Source organism: Hemitrygon akajei, unplaced genomic scaffold (genome assembly GCF_048418815.1).
Source record: "Hemitrygon akajei unplaced genomic scaffold, sHemAka1.3 Scf000071, whole genome shotgun sequence".
Lineage (NCBI taxonomy): Eukaryota > Metazoa > Chordata > Chondrichthyes > Myliobatiformes > Dasyatidae > Hemitrygon > Hemitrygon akajei.
In genome coordinates this window covers 2,905,092-2,931,531 of record NW_027331957.1, presented here as the reverse complement: position 1 = coordinate 2,931,531, position 26,440 = coordinate 2,905,092, and the positions used below count along the sequence as shown (strand labels likewise).

The following is a 26,440-nucleotide window of genomic DNA, read 5'->3' as shown; positions in this document are numbered from 1 at the left end:
GATTTACCAAGGGTAAATCATGCTTGACTAATCTGTTGGAGTTTTTCGAGGATGTAACCAGGACGTTGGACGGGTGAGATCCAGTGGATGTAGTCTACCTCGATTTTCAGAAGGCATTTGATAAGGCCCCACATAGGAGATTGGTGGGTAAAATCAAAGCTCAGGGCATCGGGGGGAAGACATTGACATGGATAGAAAACTAGTTGGCAGATAGAAAGCAAAGGGTAACGATGAATGAGTGTTTCTCAGAATGGCAGGTGGTGACTAGTGGGGTGCCACAGGGCTCGGTATTGGGACCACAGTTGTTTACAATTTACATCAACGATTTAGATGAAGGCATTGAGAATAACATCAGCAAATTTGCTGATGATACTAAGCTGGGTGGCATTGTGACATGTGATGAGGATGTTAGGAGAATTCAGGCTGACTTGGATAGGCTGGGTGAGTGGGCAGATACTTGGCAGATGACGTTTAATGTGAATAAGTGTGAGGTTATCCACTTTGGGAGTAAGAACAGGAAGGCAGATTATTATCTGAACGGTGTAGAGTTAGGTAAGGGAGAAATACAAAGCGATCTAGGAGTCCTTGTTCATCAGTCACTGAAGGTGAATGAGCAAGTGCAGCAGGCAGTGCAGAAGGCTAATGGAATGTTGGCCTTTATTACAAAGGGAATTGGGTACAAGAGCAAGGAAATCCTCTTGCATTTGTACAAAGCCCTGGTGAGACCACACCTGGAGTATTGTGTACAGATTTGGTCTCCAGGTTTAAGGAAGGACATCCTGGCTGTAGAGGAAGTGCAGCGTAGATTCACGAGGTTAATTCCTGGGATGTCTGGACTGTCTGCCGCAGAGAGGTTAGAGAGACTGGGCTTGTACAGACTGGAATTAAGGAGATTGAGAGGGGATCTGATTGCAACATATAAGATTATTAAGGGATTGGACAAGATAGAGGCAGGAAATATGTTCCAGATGCTGGGAGAGTCCAGTACCAGAGGGCATGGTTTGAGAATAAGGGGTAGGTCATTTAGGACAGAGTTAAGGAAAAAACTTCTTCTTCCAGAGAGTTGTGGGGGCCTGGAATGCATTGCTTCGGAAAGCAGTGCAGGCCAATTCTCTGGATGCTTTAAAGAAGGAGCTAGATAGGTATCTTATGGATAGGGTAATCAAGGGATATGGGGACAATTCAGGAACCGGGTATTGATAGGAGATGATCAGCCATGATCTCAAAATGGCGGTGCAGGCTCGAAGGGCCGAATGGTCTACTTCTGCACCTATTGTCTATTGTCCATTGTCCCACAGGAGGAAGGTGGCTGGGGAAGAGAGATCCCACAGGAGGATGGGGGATGTGGAAGAGAGATCCCACAGGAGGACGGGGATGGGGAAGAGAGATGCCACAGGAGGACGGGGCATGGGGAGGAAATGTCCAGCAGGAGGAAGTGGATGGGGAAGAGTGATCCCACAGGAGGAAGCAGAATCAGGAAGAGAGATCCAACAGGAGGTAGGGGGATGGGAAAGAGAGATACCATAGGAGGAAGGGGATTCGGAAGAGAATTCCCACAGAAGGAAGGGAGATGGGGATGAGAGATCCCACAGGAGGAAGGGGGATGTGGAAAAGAGATCCCACAGGAGGTAGGGGTATGGGGAATTTCAACATGCAGGTGAACTGGGAGAAACAGTTTGGTGCTGGACCCCAGGATAGGTAGTTTGTAGAGTGCCTACGGGATGCATTCTTGGAACAGCTTGTACGAGAGCCGACCAGGGACAAGGCTATTCTGGATTTAGTCTTGTGTAATGAACAGGATTTGATAAGCGATCTTGAAGTAAAGGAGCCATTAGGAGGTATTGACCATAACATGATGTGCTTTTATCTGCAGTTTGAGAAGGATAAGGGCAGCTCGGAGGTGTCAGTGTTGCAGTTGAACAGGGGAAACTATGGAGCCATGAGGGAGGAGCTGGCCAAAGTTGACTGGACGGATAGGACAGAGTTAAGGAAAAACTTCTCCCAGAGAGTTGTGGGGTTCTGGAATGTACTGCCTCGGAAGGTAGTGGAGGCCAATTCTCTGGATGCTTTCAAGAAGGACCTAGATAGGTATCTTATGGATAGGGGAATCAAGGGATATGGGGACAATGCAGGAACCGGGCTCGAAGGGCTGAATGGTCTACTTCTGCACCTATTGTCTATTGTCCATTGTCCCACAGGAGGAAGGGGGCTGGGGAAGAGAGATCCCACTGGAGGAAGGGGGATGGGGAAGATAGATCCCACAGGAGGAAGGAGAAAGGGGAAGAGAGATACCACAGGAGGAAGGGGGATGGAGAAGTGAGATCCCACAGGAGGAAGGGGGATGGGGAAGAGAGATCCCAGAGGAGGAAGTGGATATAGTAGAGAGATCCCGCAGTAGGAAGCTGAATCAGGAAGGGAGATCGAAGGGGAGGAAGGAGATCGGGAAATGAAATCTACATGGGGAAGCGGATGGGGAAGAGAGATCCCACAGGAAGAAAGGAATGGGGAAGAGATATCCCACAGGAGGAAGGAGATCGCGAAAAGAGATCCCTCAGGAGGAAGGTGAATGGGGAAGAGAGATCCCACAGGAGGAAGCTGGATGTTGACAAGTGATCCCGCAGTAGGAAATGGAATGGGGAAAAGTGATACTACAGTTATGGGGGGATTGGGAAGAGAGTTCCCACAGGTGGAAGGGGGATAGGAAAGAGAGATCCTGCAGGAGGAAAGGGGATATGGAAAAGAGATCCCATAGGATGAAGGGGGATTGGGAAGACATATCCTACAGCAGGAAGGGGGATGGGGAAGAGGTCCCATAGGAGTTGGGGGTTTGGGGAAGACATATCCCACTCGAGGAAGGGGAATAGGAAAGAGTGATCCTACGGGAGTAATGGGGATGGGAAGGAGAGATCCCACAGGAGGAATGCGGATGGGGAAGAGATATCCCACAGAAGGAAGTGGGATGGGGAAGACAGATCCCACAGGAAGAAGAGGGATGGGGAAGAGAAATCCCACAGAAGGAAGTGGGATGGGGAACAGAGTTCCCACAGGTCGAAGGGGGATAGAAAAGTGAGATCCTATGGGAGAAGGGGAATGGGAAGGAGAGATCCCACAGGAGGAAGGCGGATGGTGAAGGGAGATCCAACAGGAGGAAGAGGGATAGGGAAGAGAGATCCTATAGGAGGAAGGAGGATGGGTAAAGGAGATCCTACACGAGGAAGGGGATGGGGAAGAGAGATCCCATAGGAGGAAGTGGGATGGGGAAGAGAGATCCCACAGGAGGAAGGGGGATGGGGAAGAGAAATCCCACAGGTGGAAGGGGGATGGGGAAGAGAGATCCCACAGGAGGAAGTGGGATGGGGAACAGAGTTCCCACACGTCGAAGGGGGATGGAAAAGAGAGATCCTACGGGAGAAAGGGGAATGGGAAGGAGAGATCCCACTGGAGGAAGGAGGATGGGGAAGGGAGATTCCACAGGAGGAAGGGGGATGGGGAAGAGAGATCCCACAGGAGGTAGGGGGATGGGGAAGAGAGATCCCACAGGAGGTAGGGGGATGGGTAAAGGAGATCCCACACGATTAAGGGGGATGGCGAAGAGAGATTCCACAGGAGGAAGGGGGATGGGGAAGGGAGATCCCACAGGAGGAAGGGGGATGGGTAAAGGAGATCCCACACGATTAAGGGGGATGGGGAAGAGAGATTCCACAGGAGGAAGGGGGATGGGGAAGAGAGATTCCACAGGAGGAAGGGGGATGGGTAAAGGAGATCCCACACGATTAAGGGGGATGGGGAAGAGAGATTCTACAGGAGGTAGGGGGATGGGTAAAGGAGATCCCACACGATTAAGGGGGATGGGGAAGAGAGATTCCACAGGAGGAAGGGGGATGGGGAAGGGAGATCCCACAGAAGGAAGGGGGATGGGGAAGAGAGATTCCACAGGAGGAAGGGGGATGGGTAAAGGAGATCCCACACGATTAAGGGGGATGGGGAAGAGAGATTCCACAGGAGGAAGGGGATGGGTTATCGAGATCCCAGAGGAGTAAGGGGATTTGGAAGAGAGATCCCTCAGGAAGAAGAGTGATGGGGATGAGAGATCCCACAAGAGGATGGGAATGGGGAAGAGAGATCCCACAGTAAGGGGGATGGGGAAAGTGATCCGACAGGAGGAAAGGGATCGGGAAGAGAGATCACACAGAAGGCAGGGTGATGGGGAAGAGAGATCCCACAGGAGGAAGGGGGATGGGGAAAGTGATCCGACAGGAGGAAGGGGATGGAGAAGAGAGATACCACAGGAGGAAAGGGATCGGGAAGTGAGATCCCATAGGAGGAAGGGGGATGGGGAAGAGATGCCACAGGAGGAAGGGGGATCTGGAAGAGAGATGACACAGGAGGAAGGGGTTGGGAAGAGAGATCCCACAGGAGGAAGGGGTTCAGAAGAGAGATCCCACAGGAGGAAGTGGATAGGGAAGAGAGATCCCACAGCAGGAACGGGGGTGTGGAAGAGAAATCTGACAAGAGGAAGGGTAATGGCTAAGAGAAATCCAACAGGAAAAAGGGGGATTGGGAAGAGTGATCGCACAGGATGAAGGGGGTGGCATTTGTCACAATTCATCTCAATCTGATTTACTGCAGTTTTACCCAAATCCGTTTACTTTGAAACGGCACAATGGAACAGTTTCACATTTCTGAGTGAGAGATAAATCAAGTTACCTCAACTCCTGGCACTTGTGCAGCCCGGGTCCCAGCCGCTGGATTCCTTCACACTGAATGTGGCAGTTCTCCAGGTCGAGGTGTTTTATTGTATTACAGAATCCGATGGCATGAGACAGGACCGCGCAGTCAACCGGGGTCAGTGTCATTCCACTGAATGACAGTGTTTCCACAGATCCCAGTGCGGCCTGAGCCAGTCCACGATTCTGAGACTCAAACAGGTAGTGCAATGTGTTCAGGAGTCTCCTTCTACCAATGTCACCCGTGTTTCTACTCTGGCGTTTAACCTTGTTCTTCAACCAGTCAATCACCCGGCAGGTTGTTTGATGAGGAAATGGACCCAGAAACTCCTCCAGGCCCCGAGCTGTCATTGGGTTGGAGAGACCAGCAACAAAACGGAGAAATACCTCAAATCGCCCATCTTTTGTCTTGTGGGCTTCAGTGAGGAATTTCAGGATATCCTTGGGATGTACAGTCAGGAATTGTGCGACTGCAGCTACAAACTCTTGGATGGTGAGGTGTGGGAATGTGTACACCACGCTCTGGGCAGAATCCTCTCTCTCCAAAAGCTCCATCAGGAACCCGGACAGGAACTGGGAAGGCTGCAGATTGAACTTGATCAAATCTCCGTCTGCAAATACAATCTTCTTCTCGGACACTCCTCTGTAGGCCATCTGACCGACCCTGAGTAACACATCATGGGGTCTCTCAATCTCACGGCCGTGATTTTTCAGGATGTTGTAAATATAGTAGGAGTACAGTTGAGTGATGGTCTTGGGAACTCTCTGCGGGTCCCTGACTCTTTGTGTGAAGAAGGGGCCCAGTGTCAGAGCGAGGATCCAGCAGTAGGAGGGGTTGTAGCTCATGGTGTACAGGATCTCGTTCTCCTCCACGTGTTTGAAAACAGCTGCTGCCACCGTCTGATCTTCAAAATGCCTGATGAAATATTCCTTCCGTTCCTCACCAACAAATCCCAGGATTTCAGCCCAGACACCGATCTTCGCTTTTTCCAAGAAATGTAACACAGTGGGGCGGGTGGTCACCAGCACTGAACACCCTGGGAGCAGCTTGCCCTGGATTAAACTGTACACTATGTCAGACACCTTGCACCGGAATTCAGGATCTGTGCATGAGTCCTGAGGGTCCGTGTTTCTCCAGCTGTCAGCAAAATCAATTGTGTCGTTGAATTCATCCAAACCATCAAATATAAATAGCATTCCCTCTGGATTCTTCCACAGTGATTTCAGGACATTCCCGAGGTAAGGATAGTAAAACAGCACCAGGTTCGAGAGGTTTATTGTACAATTGATCGTGTTTAAATCTCGGAACTTGAAACTGAATATGAACTGGAATTGTTGGTAAATTTTTCCCGTGGTCCAGTCATAAACAATCTTTTGTACCATTGTGGTTTTCCCGATCCCTGGGGCTCCGGCCACTGCTGCCGAACTCCCAGATTTGGATTTACTCCGGGAAAAGCTGCTCTGAAACAACTGATCAGTCTGGATTTTTTCCAGCTCCCTGCGGAGATGTTTCTCTCTCCACTCCTCGTGGTCTCTGCCTCTTGCCAGCAGCTCATGTTCCACCAGTCTCCGATCTCGAACAGTAGAAATGACCGTGAGCTCAGCGTATCGATCAATCAGCTGGAAAACCTTCACCTTCTCCCTCATCAGGATCGTGTTCACTCTCAGTGTTTCAGTTTGTGCCCGCAGAGTCTCCTTGTGTTTCTGTTGAACATCTTCATGGGAACAGAGAACAGAGTCAAAATGTTAACTAGCTCAACTGACAAAGGTCTTTATAGCTGCAGTCCAATATTCAGTGTTTGAAATTACATGAATTAGTTCAATGCTTCCGTGGATATTAGGACAGAAAGTAAAATTCTGTTCACAGACACTGGAACTAACAGCGATGATTGTTCCAGAAAAATATCTAATCCTCATATTCTGACACTAATTACTGATGGAGGTGAACATTCCCCGATATCCTATTGCAATCCTGACTGCACTCCCGTTACAACATTTCACTGCATTTAAAGCATTGTTGCGTCATTAACAGATGATGTTAATGTTGACCTGGTCAGGAAATATGGAGAGCAGGACAACGTGCATTTTGGCAAAGCTACACACTGGGGTGTCACGGGTGTCCACTGCTCTTGCATCAAAACAGGAGCAGAATATGCCGGAAATACTCAAGTCGGGCAGCGCCGGGGGGAGAATCACAGTGAACTTGCGGATCGATAACCCTTCGAAACGACAAGAAAGAAAATGGCTCGTTTGCAGTCACAGTGATGGAGGTTTGGTGGAAAGATGGAATCTCTGTTAATGGAAGAAACCACAAGCGTCTGTCTCAGTGATGTACGTCGTGTCTGTGGGAGAGGGTTGTGAAGTTTTGACAACTGCTACTCATCAGTCTTGCTGTGAGGGTGTGGGGCTCTGTCTAATGAGGCCTCCGTCTGTCAGAGTCGACCGAGGATGTCCTGACCCTGCAAGCTGGGACACTCCGATATAGAGAGGAAGCTTTTGCCGATGCAGCAAGCTCCCTCTCTCCCTGCATCCAATGTACACAAAGGAACGGCAGACACTGTCACAGCTTGGCACCAGAGGTGTTTCATGAGATGCCAGTCTGCGTTGAACACTATTTAAGACTGCCCCAGGGGCTCTAGATCCACTGGGTTGACTCCCAAACTCTTCCCCATGAGGGGTAGTTACAGAGCCGTGGATGTTTGAGATCAGAGCTTTCCTGTTGCTGGGTGAACTGCCAATCTCGGCCAATGAGACCCATCTGCCCGCACACGCACACACACACACACACACACACACACACACACACACACACACACACACACACACACACACACACACACACACACACACACACACACACACACACACACACACACACACCAGGGAAGAGACAAGGACTGAGGGTATGCTTTGCTTCATGGTCATGAATGCTTGGTGGAACCCCGGCATGTCCATGCCCTCAAATCCTTTTGTTCCCCGGATCTGGAGTACCTGGTGCTGCTGTGTAAATCTTTCAGGTTACTGCAGGAGTTCCCGGCTGTTATTATCACAGCTGTGTAATACGTCCCCCAGATGTGTGTTATTGTCACCGAGGGGGAATGTTTGCCACCAGAAACCAGTCAGGATTGCCCAAACCAGCAACTCTGGATCAGCCGTTCCGTGTGAACAGCACTTGCCGCGTGACCGACAGCTTACGTTGCCAGTGATCAGCTGGAGCTCAGGAAACGCAGCTCCGATCTGGGCAAAGCCATCCAGTCAGTGAAACGACAATACAGAGACAGGATTCGGGGACAACTCTCCGCCAACAACACGCACAGCTTATGGCCAGGTCTACACACCGTCACTGATTTCACAGCTCAGTGCAGTGATGCTGCCTCTCGCCCAGAGGAGCTGAATCTTTTCACGCTCGGTTCGACATCGCCGACACTGAGCCCCCGAGGAGAGCCGCCAAAGCGGTCTGCACATTGGTCATCTCTGAGTCTGAAGTACGCGGGTGTTTCCAGCGAGTGGACAGTCACAAGGCTGCGGGACCGGACGGCATCCCAGGGGGATTAATCATGATTTGCGCGGGACAACTGGACAGGTGTGTTTACAGATATTTTTAATCTCTCCCCCTCAAAGTGCAGAGTGCCCTCCTGCTTCAAATCATCCACCATTGTCGCTGTACCTGAAACCACCAAGGCAGCATGTCTGAACGTCTGGCGTCCTATCACATGCACCTCAATAATAAGCAAATGCTTTGCAAGGCTGTCTATGGACTACATCTGCAGCTTGCTGCCACACACACTGGACCCACTACAATCCTCCTACTGACACAACCGATCGACACAACACTCACTGCTCTACACACTGTCTTTAAACATCCCGAGAAGAGGGATGTCTATGTGAGAATGCTGCTCTTGAACTGCAGTTCAGCATTCAACACCATCATTCCCTCCAGGCTTGACCAGAAGCTCAGTGACCTCGGCCGTCACCCTGTCTTGTGCAGTGTGATCGTGGAGTTCCTGTCAGATCGCCGGCAAGTGGTAAGAGTGGGTTCCCTCACCTCTGCCACTCAACACAGGAGCCCCTCAGGGCTGTGTCCTAAGCCGCCTCCTTTATTCTCTGTATACGCATGACTGTGTCGCCACCCACAGCTCCAATCTGCTAATTAAATTTGCTGATGATACTACATTTATTGGCCAAATCTCAAATAATACCGAGGTAGCCTACATGGTAGATAGATAGATAGATACTTTATTCATCCCCATGGGGAAATTCAACCTTTTTTCCAATGTCCCATACACTTGTTGTAGCAAAACTAATTACATACAATACTTAACTCAGTAAAAAATATGATATGCATCTAAATCACTATCTCAAAAAGCATTAATAATAGCTTTTAAAAAGTTCTTAAGTCCTGGCGGTTGAATTGTAAAGCCTAATGGCATTGGGGAGTATTGACCTCTTCATCCTGTCTGAGGAGCATTGCATCGACAGTAACCTGTCGCTGAAACTGCTTCTCTGTCTCTGGATGGTGCTATGTAGAGGATGTTCAGAGTTTTCCATAATTGACCGTAGCCTACTCAGCGCCCTTCGCTCAGCTACCGATGTTAAACTCTCCAGTACTTTGCCCACGACAGAGCCCACCTTCCTTACCAGCTTATTAAGACGTGAGGCGTCCCTCTTCTTAATGCTTCCTCCCCAACACGCCACCACAAAGAAGAGGGCGCTCTACACAACTGACCTATAGAACATCTTCAGCATCTCACTACAGACATTGAATGACGCCAACCTTCTAAGGAAGTACAGTCGACTCTGTGCCTTCCTGCACAAGGCATCTGTGTTGGCAGTCCAGTCTAGCTTCTCGTCTAACTGTACTCCCAGATACTTGTAGGTCTTAACCTGCTCCACACATTCTCCATTAATGATCACTGGCTCCATATGAGGCCTACATCTCCTAAAGTCCACCACCATCTCCTTGGTCTTGGTGATATTGAGACGCAGGTAGTTTGAGTTGCACCATATCACAAAGTCCTGTATCAGTTTCCTATACTCCTCCTCCTGTCCATTCCTGACGCACCCCACTATGGCCGTGTCATCAGCGAACTTCTGCACATGGCAGGACTCCGAGTTATATTGGAAGTCTGATGTGTACAGGGTGAACAGGACCGGAGAGAGTACGGTTCCCTGCGGCGCTCCTGTGCTGCTGACCACCGTGTCAGACCTACAGTCTCCCAACCGCACATACTGAGGTCTATCTGTCAAGTAGTCCACTATCCAATCCACCATGTGAGAGTCTACTCCCATCTCCGTTAGTTTGTGCCTTAAGATCTTGGGCTGGATGGTGTTAAAGGCACTAGAGAAGTCAAGGAATGTAATCCTCACAGCACAACTGACCCCATCTAGGTGAGAGAGTGATTTGTGCAGCAAATACGTGATAGCATCCTCCACTCCCACCTTCTCCTTATACGCAAACTGAAGAGTCAACACCCTGACACAATGGTGTCAAGAAAACAACTTCTCCCTCAATGTCGGAAAAACGAAGGAGATGGTTGCAATGTCGCAAAATCAGGAGGAGTGGAGATAGGCTAACCCCTGTTGACCTCAATGGATCTGGGGTTGAGAGTGTGAACAGCTTTAAGTTCCTCGGCAGAAACATCACTGAGGACCTCACGTGGTCTGTGCACACCAGCTGTGGGTGAAAGAAAGGCACAACAGCACCTCTTTCACCTCAGATGGTTGAGGAGGTTTGGTCTGGGCCTCCGAATGCGAACAATTTTCTACAGGGGTGCAACTGAGAGCATCCCGACTGGCTGCGTCACTGCCTGGTACGGGAACCGTACTTCCCTCGATCGCAGGACTCTGCGGACAGTGGTGCGGACAGCCCAGCCCATCTGCAGATGTGAACTTCCCACTATTCATGACATTACAGAGACAGGAGGGTAAAAAGGGACCAGAGGATCATTCTGGACCCAAGTCTCACCACGCACACACTGTCCCAGCTCCTCCTATCAGAGAAACGGTACCGCAGCTTAAAAGCCAGGACCAACAGGCTCCGGGACAGCTTCTTCCACCAGGCCATCAGACTGATTAAATCACGCTGATACAATCCTGTTTCTACAATTGTGCTGCTGGCACTGAAAACAGTTTTCACAACTTCTGTCCCTGATATCAAACCTGATTCTGAGAGTTTTTATCTGACTGTTGTGTCATTTGTTTTCGATCTGTGACGCATCATACTCACACCGTCCTATTTCGTATCAAAGTGCGCTCCAGTGCACATGGTGTCTGCTAGAAATTGTTCTTTAAGTTCTTACTTTTCTTTGCGTATTTTCTAGATCCGTTTCAGACCAGGAAACTATACCAAAAGAATCCATCAATATGGGCCCAGTGAATGTTTACTCCCTTTGTTAAACTTTTACTGTTCAGCTCTGTTTGGCAGATTTCCTTCATCCTTGATGTAAATTCAGATTTTCCTTTATCACAAGATGATCTATTTTCCTTGCTTATTGATATCCTACGTATATGTTTCATATTCATCCATCGGCTGCCTTGTATCCTGATGCTCTGTTTGATATTCTGCCGGCTTTATTGCACCTTTCTTTATGTTTCATGTTCTGTACTTTTCTAGTCTCAAGTTTATACCTTTGGAAATTAGTTCCATTATTTGAATTATTTGTCTTAGCTTTACTGATGCAAGAGCAAATAATTTCGAATCATCAATGTATAGCAGTGTCAAGGTATAATTTGTTTTTTTTCTGATTTTATACCTGAGATTTCTCCGTTTCAGTAAATTATGATCGGGGTTAAAGCCGGACAAAACCATAGTGGGCTTAAAAATTCACAATGGGAAATCCCTACATTTATTTTGATAACGGTGGTTGTTCATTTGTGGTTGTTAATAGGGTGATTATTGTCCACCAGTGCTTTATTAGATGTTGTAGAAATTTCACAAGTACTGGATGAATCTTATATATACTTGGAAGTTCTGTTAGCCAACCAAGGGAGAGAATCAAATGATTTTTGATACAATATAACATTGAAAGATGTCTGCTTTCCTCAGTGTTGGATATAGAATAACATAATTGATTATCAGTTGTTCTTAAATTTGTTCATACGCTAAAAGTATTCTTTCCGCTTTTCTGTACGTATTATGTCTATCTAAATAAGTGGTTATTGTTTATGAGATACATAATGTTACAATTTTATATATAAAATTTTCTTATTATTAGGAGCCAATAATAACATAGTAGGTGACCATTCAATAGTCATAAATGCAGAATTAAAGCTGTCCTTGAGGGTGCTGGTACGTACCTTCAGCTTTTTATATTTTCTGCCGCATGGGAGTATGAAAGGGAGAACGTTTGAGGGTTCATCAGCAAGGCTTTGGGTGGGGCTTGTGTCTGGCTAACTTAATTGAGTTCCTCCAGGAGGTGACAAAGGTGATGGATGAAGTTACAGATGGATGTTGTCTACTTGGATATTGGTAGAATCTTTGACAAGGTTCCCACGTGGGAGGCTCATACACAAGGTTAACATGCCTGGGAACTGTGGTGAATTGCCCTGGCTGGCGGGGAACCATATCGCAAGAAATTGCTTTCGCTGGCGGGTGGTGAATCTGTGAAATTATTGTCATAGTTGGCAGAGGAAGACAAGTCAATGGTCATACTAAAATGCAGGTCTATGTTCCTGATTCGGAAGAACGTCAACATTTACAGAAGGCAGGATAATGGGGTTGAGAGGAATTGCGGAGCAAATTCACTGAGCTGAATGGCTTAATTGTCTGCCTAAGTCTGATGGTTTTAAGGTGCATCTAGAGTATTGTGTTCACTTCTGATTGTCCAGCACTGGGGATGATTGGAGAGGGTGCAGAACAGGTTCACCAGGATGTTGCTTGGATTCGGTAGCGTGTGAGGTAAGTAGAGGTTTGAGAATCAGAATTGAGTGCAGCTGCTTTTACGAAGGAGGTGCTTCGGAATCTGAAAGGTCTGAAGAGAGAAAGGTCACCTGGACTGGGTCATACAGTGTGTCAGGAGCCTGTCTGGGGTGTGTGGGGATTCCCAGAGTGTTAGGACCCGGAGTGGAGGGTTCAGAGACACAAGGGTTGGATTAATACATCAACAGCTGGAACAGCTGGAAAAATACACTTTACAATGTTCAGGCTGCAAAGAGAGATGATCTGAATTGTAACCTGAAACCAGAGATCGGCGAATGATTGATGGTGGATTTTCGTTCCCAGATTCTGCCAAGTCACAGTCTAACATTTGAGATGTGGTGTGAACTGAGCATTTCATCACTCACCTGTCAGTTCAGTGGGTAACTCAGACAACCCTTGTGCGATGTTTATGTATTCCTCTGGGTCAGGACCTGTTTAAATCAACAGAAGAGTTCATGAAAACAGAACTAAAATAATTACAACTATTTAATGTGCCTTTGGGTTCAGTGCGTGTTTTTAACATACCGAGCTCCTGTATTTCCCTCAGTATCCTGTCCAACTTCGGTAACTCAGTCCTCCACATCACAAAGGATTCCCACATCGCCCTCCGGGCCCGGGAGCCTTTGCCCATCACCAAACTGAGGAAGAGTCTGGAACTCTCTGTCCGGTTTCCCTTCTCTGTCAGTTCAGTGACTTTCTATAAAAGCAAACAATTAATTTATTGTGGAGTAGATGGACAGACATGGCGAATCTCACAGATTAATATTCATCCTGGATTAATGAGCTGAGGTGAATTTGACCGACGGTCCTGATAAGATGCAACATTAATTTTAGACTGAATGCCTGTTCAACAGTCCAGATATGCAGCCCTTGCACTTATGTCATACAACGATATGACTATTACAGCACAGTAACACAGTCCGTGCCGAGCGCTTACTCTCACCTAGTCCCACCTACCTGCACTCAGCCCATAACCCTCCATTCCCTTCCTGTCCATATACATATCCAGTTTTAAATGACAATATTGAACCTGTCTTTGCCACTTCTACTGTAAGCTTATTCCACACAGTTACCACTCTCTGAGTAAAGACGTTCCCCCTCGTGTTACCCCTAAACTTTTGCCCCCAACTCTCAACTCATGTCCTCTTGTTTGAATCTCCCCTACTCTCAATGGAAAAAAAGCCTATGCACGTCAAATCTATCTAACCCCTCATAATTTTAAATGCCTCTATCAAGTTCCCCACACAAACTTCAACGCTCTAAAGAATAAAGAATTAACTTGTTCAACCTTTCTCTGTACTTAGGTGCTGAGACCCAAGTGACATTCTGGTAAATCTCCTCTGTACTCTCTGTATTTTGTTGACATCTTTCCAATAATTCGGTGACCAGAACTGTACACAATACTCCAAATTTGGGTTTGCCTTGCACAATTTTAACTTTACTTCCCAACTTCTATACTCAATGCTCTGATTTTTAAAGGTCAGCATACCAAAAGCTTTCTTCATCAACCTATCCACATGAGATTCCACCATCAGGGAACTATGCACCATTATTACTAGTTCACTCTGTTATACTGCATTCCTCAATGCCCTACCATTTACCGTACATGTCCTATTTTGATTAGTCCTACCAAAATGTAGCTCCTAACACTTATCAGCATTAAACTCCATTTGCTATCTTTCAGCCCACTCTTCTAACTGGCCTAAATCTCTCTGTAAGATTTGAAAACCTACTTCATTATCCACAGCGCCACCTATCTTAGTATCCTCTGCATACTTAGTAATCCAATGTGCCAGCCCATCATTCGGATCATTAATGGATATGACAAACAACATTGGACCCAGGACAGGTCCCTGAGGCACACCACTAGTCACCGGCCTCCAACATGACATACAGTTATCCACCACTACTCTCTGGCATCTCCCATCCAGCCACAGTAGAATCCATTTTACTACTTCAATATTAATACCTAACAATTGAACCTTCCTAACTAACCTTCTGTGCGGAACCTTGTCAAAGGTCTTACTGAGGTCCGGTACACTGATAAATACAGCAGGTGTGAGAGGAGAAGGTGACTCTGAACCTGCAGTTCCCAGTGCTCTCCACCTGAACAGCTGAAACAGATCTACTGAAGACAAAGGTCTGACTGAGGTCCGCTACACTGATAAATACAGCAGGTGTGAGAGGAGAAGGTGACTCTGAATCTGCAGTTCCCAGTGCTCCCCACCTGAACAGCTGAAACAGATCTACTGAATACAAAGGTCTGAATGAGGTCCGGTACACTGATAAATACAGCAGGTGTGAGAGGAGAAGGTGACTCTGAATCTGCAGTTCCCAGTGCTCCCCACCTGAACAGCTGAAACAGATCTACTGAAGACAAAGGTCTGACTGAGGTCCGGTACACTGATAAATACAGCAGGTGTGAGAGGAGAAGGTGACTCTGAACCTACAGTTCCCAGTGCTCCCCACCTGAACAGCTGAAACAGATCTACTGAAGACAATTCAGAGATCAAAGTCTTTAATGCCAGGTAGAACTCCTAGCAAGTACAGGAGATTAATATTGATCACTATTCCCTTTGATACCAGAAGTTCAGTGACAATACTCTAAATACAATCACCTCATTTTCTTCTCTACTGAAATGTCCCTCCTTTGTCAACATCCAACCGAGTCGTTCAACTTTCTCTTCAATTGCATGTTTCAGTCTCTCCCTGTAGAACTTTGTCAGTTGGTACAGTCGATACTCGCCCCCCTCTGCCAGGAGGTCGGAGATTGTAAACTCTGGCTCTGCGAATATAAAATGGGAATGTAGTCACAAACTCAAATATCGCTTGTCTCCACTGCTTCACCAAACTCAACAAACCAGTCATCTCTTGAACCTCAATGTTTACCTGCTTTCAGCTGGAAACACGTATTTTGCCCTAATCTCCAACACTGGCCTTAAAAAACCGACCCATCAATGCGCTGTGCTAGACGTTCCCAGAAGGAACCCATTCACCATAAACCTGTCTCTCCCACGGTCCCTCCCACTCACCGATTTCAGTTTAAAATGGTCAATATATGTTGGGACTGTCAATGATAGTCGCTTCCCAGAGATACTCTCTCTATCCTGGCGAATACATTTCCCAGAACTCATATCCTGGAAATACTCTCTTATCCGGAGAGCTGCATTTCCTCCGATACACATCCTGGAAATCCTCAGAGCAGGTAGGACATTTCCTGTAGTGCGGTAACCGGTGCCACACTACACCGCATGCACCACGCCCACACTTTCCCCTCTCTGACCAACCCTCCAACAAGGAATCACATTTACCCACTTCCCACCTCATTCTGCGAACACATCACCCTCATGCTTCACTCACCCACTCCCTGTTGGGCACTTGACAATTCCGTGTTTGATGAGTTTCCGAGCTGACAGGCAGTCGCCTCACTTGTGCTGGTTCCAGGGCCCTGCTCAGTGTCTCTGACGTCACTGTCTCTGGGCTGACAGGCAGTCGCCTCACTTGTAGCGGTTCCAGGGTCCTGCTCGGTGTCTCTGACGTCACTGTCTCTGGGCTGAATTTGCTCCTCCTCCTCTGCGGCCGGACCGCATTCCATTGGGACATTGCTCTCAATCTGACCCTGCTTTGGAACCTTGCTTCCCGTGTCCCGATCATCTTCCCTCGATGAGCTGCCTGGTAAGAGCCTCTTGTGTACTTTCTGTACCGGATTTAATTTCCCACCTGCAGTAAATGATGAATTGCAGGTTTAGAGTGATTTATGCTCGAACAAGGATTCACAACGGGTGTCTGCAATGGAGCCGGGACTCCGGCTGACCGGATTTGGAGAGGGACTGTGCTGGTGAATGTAAACCACCCTTCATGTTAGGTCACCATCCCGATAAGCCAGTGAGTGGACACATCCACTCCCAGAAAAAGAAATGGATAAACACAGTAATACTGATCACCGACTACGCATTAGCTGAACACACCAATAATCAGCGGTTATTAATGGATCGGCATCAGGTGATACCGGGAATTATCACTGGGATTATCTCCCACAAACATAACTCTCCCTGGATCACAAACTGTCCAGTCACCTGTGTCACTCACAGATAAGGCACTGGATTACTCGTCGTCCGATCCTCCAGATTGAACGTTCTCCGGTTGCTTTGTCACACACTGTCTTGTCCCCTGGGTCAAAGACTGACCTCTGCCTTGAGATGGACAACGTCCAGTCCCCTGGGTTACAGACTGAACATAACCTTGAAGCCCATGATGCCTGGTCCCCTGGGTCCCATCCCGTCTCCTGGATAATAATTGTCATGTAGTAGCTATACAAGTCATTGGCAAAGGGAGAGTCTTACGTACATTTCTAGCAGCTAAAAGGCTCGCTGAGAGAGCTTTACAGTTGCTAATCTACAGGATGGACGTGATTCAGCTTGAAGAAGTGTCGAGGATATTGACAAGTCCGTTACCGGATGGGGTTGTTTGTTATATGGTTCGGCTGGGACAGTTTGCTCCGGAACACGGGAGCTTGAAGGGTAAACTTGCACACGTAAAACAGAATCAGAATCAGGTTTATTATCACCGGCATGTGACATGAAATGTGTTAACTTAGCAGCATTATTTCAATACAGTACGTAATCTAGCGGGAATAATAATAATGAATAAAAATGAGAAAGATGATGATGATGATGATGATAATAATAATAATAATAATAATAATAATAAAATAAAGAAGTAAACCAATTACGTGTATTGAATAAATTAAAGAAACGTGCAAAAACAGAATGATTGTATATTTTTAAAATAAATGAAGTAGTGTCCAAAGATTCAATGTCCATTTAGGAATGGGATGGCAGAGAGGACGAATCTGTTCCTGAATCACTGAGTGTGTGCCTTCAGGCTTCTGTACCTCCTCCCTGATGGTAACAGTGAGAAAAGGGTATGCCTTAGGTGCTGGATGTCGTTAATAATGGACGCTGCCTTTCTGAGACACCGCTCCCTGAATATTTACAACTTCCGGCAGCTTCACTCGGTCCTGTGCAGCAGCCCCTCCATACCAGACAGTGACAGACCAATGCAGACCACAAATGAAGTGTCTCCTGATGCTCAGCCATTTCCAAGGCTGGCAATGTTCTCGGCTCGGCTACAGAAAACTGAGTTCGGAAAACTCCCCTCATCTACTTTGCGCAGCGAGGGGGGAGTTGAGAGCTGCCCTGACAAAACCTGAAATGTTGTATTATCGCACAATCTCTGAAATCCAGGAAATGCTCTTGTCACCTGCCTCTGAATTTTATAAATGAAAGTTGGAGATGTCTTTCACCTCTAAACAGGCCCTGATGTGCAAAAAAACCCTGAACGTAGACTTTTACATAACAAACAGCACCGCTGTCACATTCCTGTTCGTGTTTCACTCTCAACATGCTGATTCGGGGTCTCCGGCTCCTTTCACTCAGGTGAAGCTTTGCCTGGTGAGTGGAGTCATTCGACCATTACTGGTGTCAGGTCCCTTCGCTGGAACTGTTGGACCGATCGATTACACAAAGGCACTTTACCAGTGGGATCAATGACACTGCTTGATGAAACTTTTTCTCTGCCCTGTTAGCGCCTGTGTAAGCTTCTTCATCTGAACTATTGTGCACCAACAGGGCAGGTTTAGTTATAAAGATCCAGGTGAACATACCTGTAGCCATTCTGATTCTGACTGATGGTTGTTGATTGTCGTCGTCTTGTTTACACTCTGATCCCGGTGCTGGACAGCGCCGCCTTCTGGTGATGCCCTGAATTACACACAACAAGCAGACAGTGAGTCAGAGAGAGTTGGATTACTTTGCAAATGTGACAGTACAGCCATTCTCTGTATCAGAGCCGCAGTTCGCATCAACTCCCAAACCATGTCTGTATGTCTGTCCAGTGATATCTAGAGCATTCTTCCGATAGAGGCACAGAGCAACAAACCACAGATACTGACCCTTCAGCCGATCGAGACAATGCTGACCACAGTGTACACTGAGATTGTCCTAATTTTCTAAGTTGGGCCCGTTTTCCTCCTGTCCTCTTCCTTCCATCTTCACATCCCAACTGCTTCTGGAATTATACGATTGTGTCTGACTCATCCACTTCCTCTGGCAGTTCCCGCCACATAATCACCAGCCTCTGCATGAAACCGTTGCTGCTCGGGTTGGTTTTGGAATCTATTTCCCATCCTCTGCCCATTTAGATCCCCTATAAGCGACGATAACATTCACCGTGAGTACCATCTACTAATTGTCTGTCATCGGCGAAATTTCTGGTCAAGCCTTGTGCACTTGCATTGTAATCATTGCTATCAAATAACGAATATCAAATGTCCCAACCTGTAGCCTCGCGGTACACCACTAGTTACCCGCCTCCACTCCGAGGAGAAACCTTCATCCACCACTCTTTGCTTGCTAGCTTCAAGGCAACTTTTGAACCCAACTAGCTCTGTCTCTGTACCGCATGGGACGTTATCTTCCAGACCAAGCTGTCATGAGGCAGCTTGCCAATGTACAATACCCACTCCCCAACCCTCATTGACAATCATCTTCAAAAATCTTAAAAAAAGTATTGTTGAACACAACTTCCCATGCACAATGCCATGGTGACTCATGATCAGTCTTTGTTGAACTCTGTAGATATTCTGTGTGTGACTGGTCCATATTGTGGAAAATTGTCTCCGGCACCTCACTTTTTTTGCTTATTTCGGATTACCAGGCAAGGTTGTCCGCTTAGTCCATTATTATTTGATATTGAGCTGGAACCTTTGGCAATTGCTATTAGAGAATCACCTAACATTTTTGGCATTACTCGCGGGATGGATATCCGTAAGTTATCTTAATATGCAGACAACTTGTTATTATACATTTCTGATCCTGAGAAATCCATTACTGCAGTTATATCATTGTTGGCTCAGTTTAGTAATTTTTCCGGGTATAAATTGAATCTTAATAAGAGTGAATTGTTCCCCCTAAATAGGCAGGTTCCAATTTACAGAAATTTGCCGTTTAAATTAGTTACTGTTTATTTTATATACTTAGGGATTAAAATTACAAAAAAAAGCATTTATTTAAGGTTATTTTTTTACCCTTAATTGATCACATTAAATATTTGTTTACTAAATGTTCACCATTGTCTTTATCATTGATAAGTCGGATTAATGCTATTAAGGTGATTTTTCACCTATGTTCTTATATATATTTCAAGCGGTACCAATTTTTATTCCGAAATCTTTTTTTGTCAATGTTCATTGAAAATTTTTTCATATATTTCTGGCCGAATAAAAATTCCAGGTTAGGTTAAAGACATTTACAAAAGTTAAAAACGGAAGGTGGATTGGCATTGCCAAATTTTAGATTTTATTGCTGGGCAATTAATATCCCATATTTGATATACTGGTCAGCGACAGTTCGCCTGTTGAAAGTCCGATAGTCCGCACACATGCGTACCCTTCTCATCTTATTCCGGGCCACTACTATTCGGGACGCATGCGGGGCTTCGGGACTCAGTGATAATTCCAGTTTCCTTCAACTTACACAAGTGCTGCTGGAAGTCTTCCAAATCTGTTGGGGCCAGTCGCCGTGACCTCTCTCTGAACAGTGTGTCCTCAGTCACTCGGATGATATGGCGAGTGCTCTTGGAGCAACCCACATCAAATTCGCCAAGAGAAAAAAACATCTTTCAGCTTCAACATCTTCTCCACCAGCCTGCGTTTCTGCTCCGGTGACACAGGAGAATCCCGAAAGTTAAAGGCCTCAGTGGTAAGCTTTCCTCTGCTTTCCAATCCTTCCCCTCTAGTGGGCCTCACAGGGGCGCTAGACATTACCGTCACCGGGAACAAATGCGCCAGCGGGATCCCTCTCTTAAAAGTAATTTCACCTGCCATAGTGTTCCTGACACTCACGGCCATCCGCCTCGCAGGTACCACCGCTGGCCTCTGCACTTCGGGCCTCACCAGCACCCCCGCCGGAAATCGTGTCTCCCCCTCGAGACCCTGCGGGGCGTCTACTAACAGGGCTTCGCCCGCCAGCACTCCGGGGAATCTGGAGGTCCCCATCACTAGTGCCACCACCACTGGCCGTATCACTTTAGACCTCCCTTGCGTACACCACACCGACACTCGTTTGCACTCAGGATCCAACTCGAAACACAGCTCGAAACACTGGGTGTACCGAAAGGGTCTCCAGCGCCTTCTCCTTACAGACTCTCAGGAGCCATTCACAAGAGGGAGTTAGTCCGCAATAGAAGGGCAGAGCGACACCTGTTCCAACCGGGTCCGGACAAACCAACACCGGCGTCTCAATGGCTTCAGACACTCCCACATCGCCCTCGGAGAATTCCAATCTCACTGACAGGTACACATCGCACGGCTAATCACTGTCTCTTACACCCGAAATCCCCAGTGCCTCAAATGGGGTTACTGACAAGTGCTTTAGATATTTGTTTTAGAACGGCCGGTGCAATAAGGTAACCTGACATCCTGTGTCGAGGATGGCTTTTGCGTAAACTCCCTCTATCGGTAGGCCCACGCTTGGGCTTTCGGTGGTCCCCTGGCTGATTTCTAGCAATGTGTTCCTCCAGAGACCCCAGTCCGTTCCCTCATTGAGTCTGTCCTAAGTTTCCCGAAACCTCTCCGTTCTTATTCGCCCGGGGGCTTGCCCACCTCGGGACGTCTTGTCTCCCACAATCCCTCCGAAAGTGTCCCCCTTCCCCACAGCTGTAGCACACCCCCGACTGTTCATGTTCCCGCCGGAAATGCGCCTCTTTCCCACAGTTAAAGCACATGCTACCAGCCGCCCCTCCTCTCCCGGGACGCCCGCCACTACCAGCCCACTGCGCTGGTCGTCCCCCGAAGGTTTACTCTCCCTGTCCATCCCCTCAAACAGGGGGGTCCCTACTCCCCTGGGACCCCTTGGGTTTCTCGGACCTCAAACCGGCCAGCACTTCCTGCACCGTTGAGGATCGCCCCCGGTGGCACGACCCCTTTTACGGCCCAACGCGCTCTCTTCCACCCTGTACTACAGTAAAAAATGTTACAGTAACTCTGGAGTTCGACATTTACTATCTGGAGTCAGATCTTTACTGTCAATATACCACGCAGAAATCGGCCACTCAGCCCATCCAGCCTTCTGCCCCGTACAATAAAATCATGTGTTTCGCTCCGTAATGCCGCCTGCCGCCTGTCTCTTTCTGAAACCGGTCATCCCTCACCCCCACCAATCCCTTTTCCCACCACCGCCTCCACCACCCCCCCCCCCCCCGCTGTTTACTGTGTGCCGTGGCCTTGAACAGAATCAAAATCTTTGCTTCTACAGGTTGTCGAGCGGATCAGTTGGAAGCACCCACAATAAACACAGTCTCAAAGGGAAAGATAACATGCATTCATCTGAAATGACAAGCTTTGGAAACGGGAAACGTGTTGTCCAAACAGATTTTTCACACGCTTGCTTTGAAATCGGAACCCTTGGTTTCAGATCAGTTTTTAATCATGGCATAAGCCATGATGTGAAAAATCTCAGTAATGCTGACAAGAAAGTGTAGGATCACAAATCATATCGCCGCCGGAAGGGGGTTAAAATGGAGCGAATGAGTTATTGATCACCGATGCAAAACACAGATCATGGATCGATTTGAAATAAAGATCGGAAACAAATATCAGAAGCTGAATTATTCTCACCTTAATTCACTAAGAATATTCAGTCTTCGTGCGGATATATTTTCATGTCGTTTTCTTCCAGCTTCATAGCAGAGAATCGGGCGAGGAGCCGGTGCTGCTGTTCTGTGAGACTCACAGCGCGACTTTCTGTGTGCAAGCTGCTGCCCGTCCGCAGGACGGATTCCGACACGCAGACATTCCTCGGATCAGTGAGCGGCGTTTCTGCTGGAAACAAATCCAAACGGTTCAACATTCCTCCCCTCCCTTCAACTGTCAGCAAAGCAGGCTGAATATTGTAGTCAAATCTTACTGTTCCAGGGGGATATCAATAAAACGAGGTGACAGAGGAAAGAAAGTTCCCCAGTGTCAGCAATCTGAATGCCGACTTGTCACAATTGCTATCAGACTTTGTGAGTTTCCAGTATTCTAATTCATCTCAACACCAAATCAGCTGTGGTTTTAATAACTTTCTTTCTAAGAAAAATAAAAATAATAGAATTAGCCGATCTGCCGCATTCTTAACTGAGACAATCCAAACAGTAAAATCTCACGTTTTCTCTGTTGTTTTTTGAGTAGTTAGTTTTAGTGTGTGTGTGTGTGTGTGTGTGTGTGTGTGTGTGTGTGTGTGTGTGTGTGTGTGTGTGTGTGTTTGAGTGAGTGTATGTGTGTGTGTGTGTGTGTGTGTGTGAGTCTGTGTGTATGTGTGTGTGTGTGTGTGACTGTATGTGTGTGTGAGTGTGTGTGTCTGTATGTGTGTGTGTGTGAGTCTGTGTGTGTGTATGTGTCTGTGTGTGTGTGAGAGTGTATGTGTGTGTGTGTGTGTGTGTGTGTGTGAGAGAGAGAGAATGTGTGTGTGTGTGTGTGTGACTGAGAGAGAATGTGTGTGTGTGTGTGTGACTGAGAGAGAGAGAGAGATAGAGATGAGAGGGAGAGGGAGGGAGAGAGAGATCAGAGATCAGAGACGGAACCCAGCCCCGTGGGACATTTCGGATATCACTGTCGGTGTGAAACGTTCTACAGTACTGACTCAGTAGAAACCAACAGGACAATGTTTTGATTGAAGGTAATGACATCGCTTCTCCTAATCCGTTTGGTCAGTAATTAATTCGTTAACTTGAACATTTCAGAGCTCCTTCGTGCCATTGAATTCCCTCCCGGTCCGAACCCCGCTGTGAACGCTCCCTGGTTCTGACGAATCGGAGACAACACTTTCTGCGATGTTGAAACCGGACGGAGTTCAGTGCGGTCCCGGGTGAGCGGTGTGCTCACCATGTACAGAGATTTCAGTCTAAGCTGCTACCTCCGAGGCTATTTGTTTATACAGTGTCCGTCGGGCATTACAGATACACTGGTCCGATTGAGCTGGAATAAGCGTACATGGCCGCATTTCTGGTGCGCGCACCCTCTGCGGACCGGGGTTTGTCCGACAGCGGGGGGAGACGGAGCTGGGGGCAAATGGAGGAAACACAGACAGGAATATCAAAGGCAGCGCTAACCGTCTCTCGCGGACGCGGGTAGTTTCTGTCTGAACTTCCGCGTAGGTCAAACAATTTCCCTCCTTGCAGTTCCATCACAACCAATGGGGCGGAGGTTCTGTGTTTAATTCAGCGAATCCCAGTCCGAGGATTTGATCCATCTCGGGTTCTGGGAGGTTCTGAGCTCCACCCTGTGTGAGAACGAGGCTTCCCAGCTCAGGACGAGTTTCAGCTGAAACATCCCTCACCTGTCCCGGTTCAGGGAGTCGCCTTTCTGCTGAACTCAAACAAACACGTTCGGCAGTTTGCCCCCACAGGATTTCTGGAGGGCCGCAGTTATATATTTTCCGAGAGCTTCGCGATTCCGGAGAGTTTTTGACGTTGGTAACATTAAAAAATTATTAATTTCCATTCGCGCAGCTGTCGCAACAAGAAACCTGTGGCCCACGGTTGACATCAATTCACAAGGAACGGTTGTTGATCCACATCCCGTCAGACACGTTCGTGGAGATTCTCCCTGTTAAAAGTCACCTATTGCGTTCGGCACGAAGTTTGCTGAGGGAGCGGGTGATGGACAGATTACAAATGGGCCTGGAGGGACTGACACACGGAGGAGTGCAAACACCCTGGGGACTGGGGTGTACATCACTCATAGAAGATGTTGGTTTTACAGTTCATGTTGGAAAATATCTCCCGGCAGAAGTTTAGATTGACTTCCGGGAGAGAGGAGAGCGAGGTGAAAGTCAGGATGGTAAGGAGGGATGGTTGAGGATGGTGAGGAGGGATGGTTGAGGATGGTAAGGAGCGATGTTTGAGGCTGGTGAGGAGGGATGGTTGAGGATGGTGAGGAGGGATGGTTGAGGATGGTGAGGAGGGATTGTTGAGGATGGTGAGGAGGGATGGTTGAGGATGGTGAGGAGGGATGGTTGAGGATGGTGAGGAGGGATTGTTGAGGATGGTGAGGAGGGATGGTTGAGGATTGTGAGGAGGGATGGTTGAGGATGGTGAGGAGGGATGGTTGAGGATGGTGAGGAGGGATTGTTGAGGATGGTGAGGAGGGATGGTTGAGGATGGTGAGGAGGGATGGTTGAGGATGGTGAGGAGGGATTGTTGAGGATGGTGAGGAGGAATGGTTGAGGATGGTGAGGAGGGATGGTTGAGGATGGTGAGGAGGGATGGTTGAGGATGGTGAGGAGGGATTGTTGAGGATGGTGAGGAGGGATGGTTGAGGATGGTGAGGAGGGATGGTTGAGGATGGTAAGGAGTGATGGTTGAGGATGGTGAGGAGGGATGGTTGAGGATGGTGAGGAGGGATTGTTGAGGATGGTGAGGAGGGATGGTTGAGGATGGTGAGAAGGGATGGTTGAGGATGGTGAGGAGGGATGGTTGAGGATGGTGAGGGGGGATGGTTGAGGATGGTGAGAAGGGATGGTTGAGGATGGTGAGGAGGGATGGTTGAGGATGGTGAGGAGGGATGGTTGAGGATGGTGAGGAGGGATAGTTGAGGATGGTGAGGAGGGATGGTTGAGGATGGTGAGGAGGGATTGTTGAGGATGGTGAGGAGGGATTGTTGAGGATGGTGAGGAGGAATGGTTGAGGATGGTGAGGAGGGATTGTTGAGGATGGTGAGGAGGGATGGTTGAGGATGGTGAGGAGGGATTGTTGAGGATGGTGAGGAGGGATGGTTGAGGTTGGTGAGGAGGGGTGGTTGAGGATGGTGAGGAGGGATTGTTGAGGATGGTAAGGGGGGATTGTTGAGGATGGTGAGGAGGAATGGTTGAAGATGGTAAGGAGGGATGGCTGAGGATGGTGAGGAGGGATGGTTGAGGATGGTGAGGATTGAATGAACTGCGAGTGGAGTGAGCGGATAATGAGCTTTAGGCTCATTTAGGTTGGGAGACTGTAGGTCTGACACGGTGGTCAGCAGCACAGGAGCGCCGCAAGGAACCGTACTCTCTCCGGTCCTGTTCACCCTGTACACATCAGACTTCCAATATAACTCGGAGTCCTGCCATGTGCAGAAGTTCGCTGATGACACGGCCATAGTGGGGTGTGTCAGGAATGGACAGGAGGAGGAGTATAGGAAACTGATACAGGACTTTGTGATATGGTGCAACTCAAACTACCTGCGTCTCAATATCACCAAGGCCAAGGAGATGGTGGTGGACTTTAGGAGATCTAGGCCTCATATGGAGCCAGTGATCATTAATGGAGAATGTGTGGAGCAGGTTAAGACCTACAAGTATCTGGGAGTACAGTTAGACGAGAAGCTGGACTGGACTGCCAACACAGATGCCTTGTGCAGGAAGGCACAGAGTCGACTGTACTTCCTTAGAAGGTTGGCGTCATTCAATGTCTGCAGTGAGATGCTGAAGATGTTCTATAGGTCAGTTGTTGAGAGCGCCCTCTTCTTTGTGGTGGCGTGTTGGGGAGGAAGCATTAAGAAGAAGGACGCCTCACGTCTTAATAAGCTGGTAAGGAAGGCGGGCTCTGTCGTGGGCAAAGTACTGGAGAGTTTAACATCGGTAGCTGAGCGAAGGGCGCTGAGTAGGCTACGGTCAATTATGGAAAACCCTGAACATCCTCTACATAGCACCATCCAGAGACAGAGAAGCAGTTTCAGCGACAGGTTATTATCGATGCAATGCTCCTCAGACAGGATGAA

General features: G+C 47.8%; 1 protein-coding gene across 3 annotated transcripts in view; it reads right to left on the bottom strand.

Annotated features, from left to right (window-relative positions):
- The window catches only part of LOC140722176 (NACHT, LRR and PYD domains-containing protein 3-like), a 37,356-nt gene extending 14,863 nt beyond the window's left edge, over positions 1 to 22,493 (bottom strand). For 2 of the 3 annotated variants that reach the window (XM_073036963.1, XM_073036966.1), the window contains exons 1-7: positions 22,322 to 22,493; positions 18,311 to 18,407; positions 16,006 to 16,365; positions 15,264 to 15,430; positions 13,171 to 13,342; positions 13,011 to 13,076; positions 4,708 to 6,442 (exon numbers count right to left, since the gene is read on the bottom strand). In XM_073036963.1, coding sequence (XP_072893064.1) covers positions 4,708 to 6,442; positions 13,011 to 13,076; positions 13,171 to 13,342; positions 15,264 to 15,430; positions 16,006 to 16,365; positions 18,311 to 18,320 — 2,510 coding nt within the window. In that variant the 5' untranslated portion in view covers positions 18,321 to 18,407; positions 22,322 to 22,493. Of the gene's footprint in view, positions 1 to 4,707; positions 6,443 to 13,010; positions 13,077 to 13,170; positions 13,343 to 15,263; positions 15,431 to 16,005; positions 16,366 to 18,310; positions 18,502 to 22,321 lie in introns of those variants that run through there. The other variant, XM_073036965.1, reaches the window with a different exon arrangement.
- Positions 22,494 to 26,440: the final 3,947 nt, after the last annotated feature.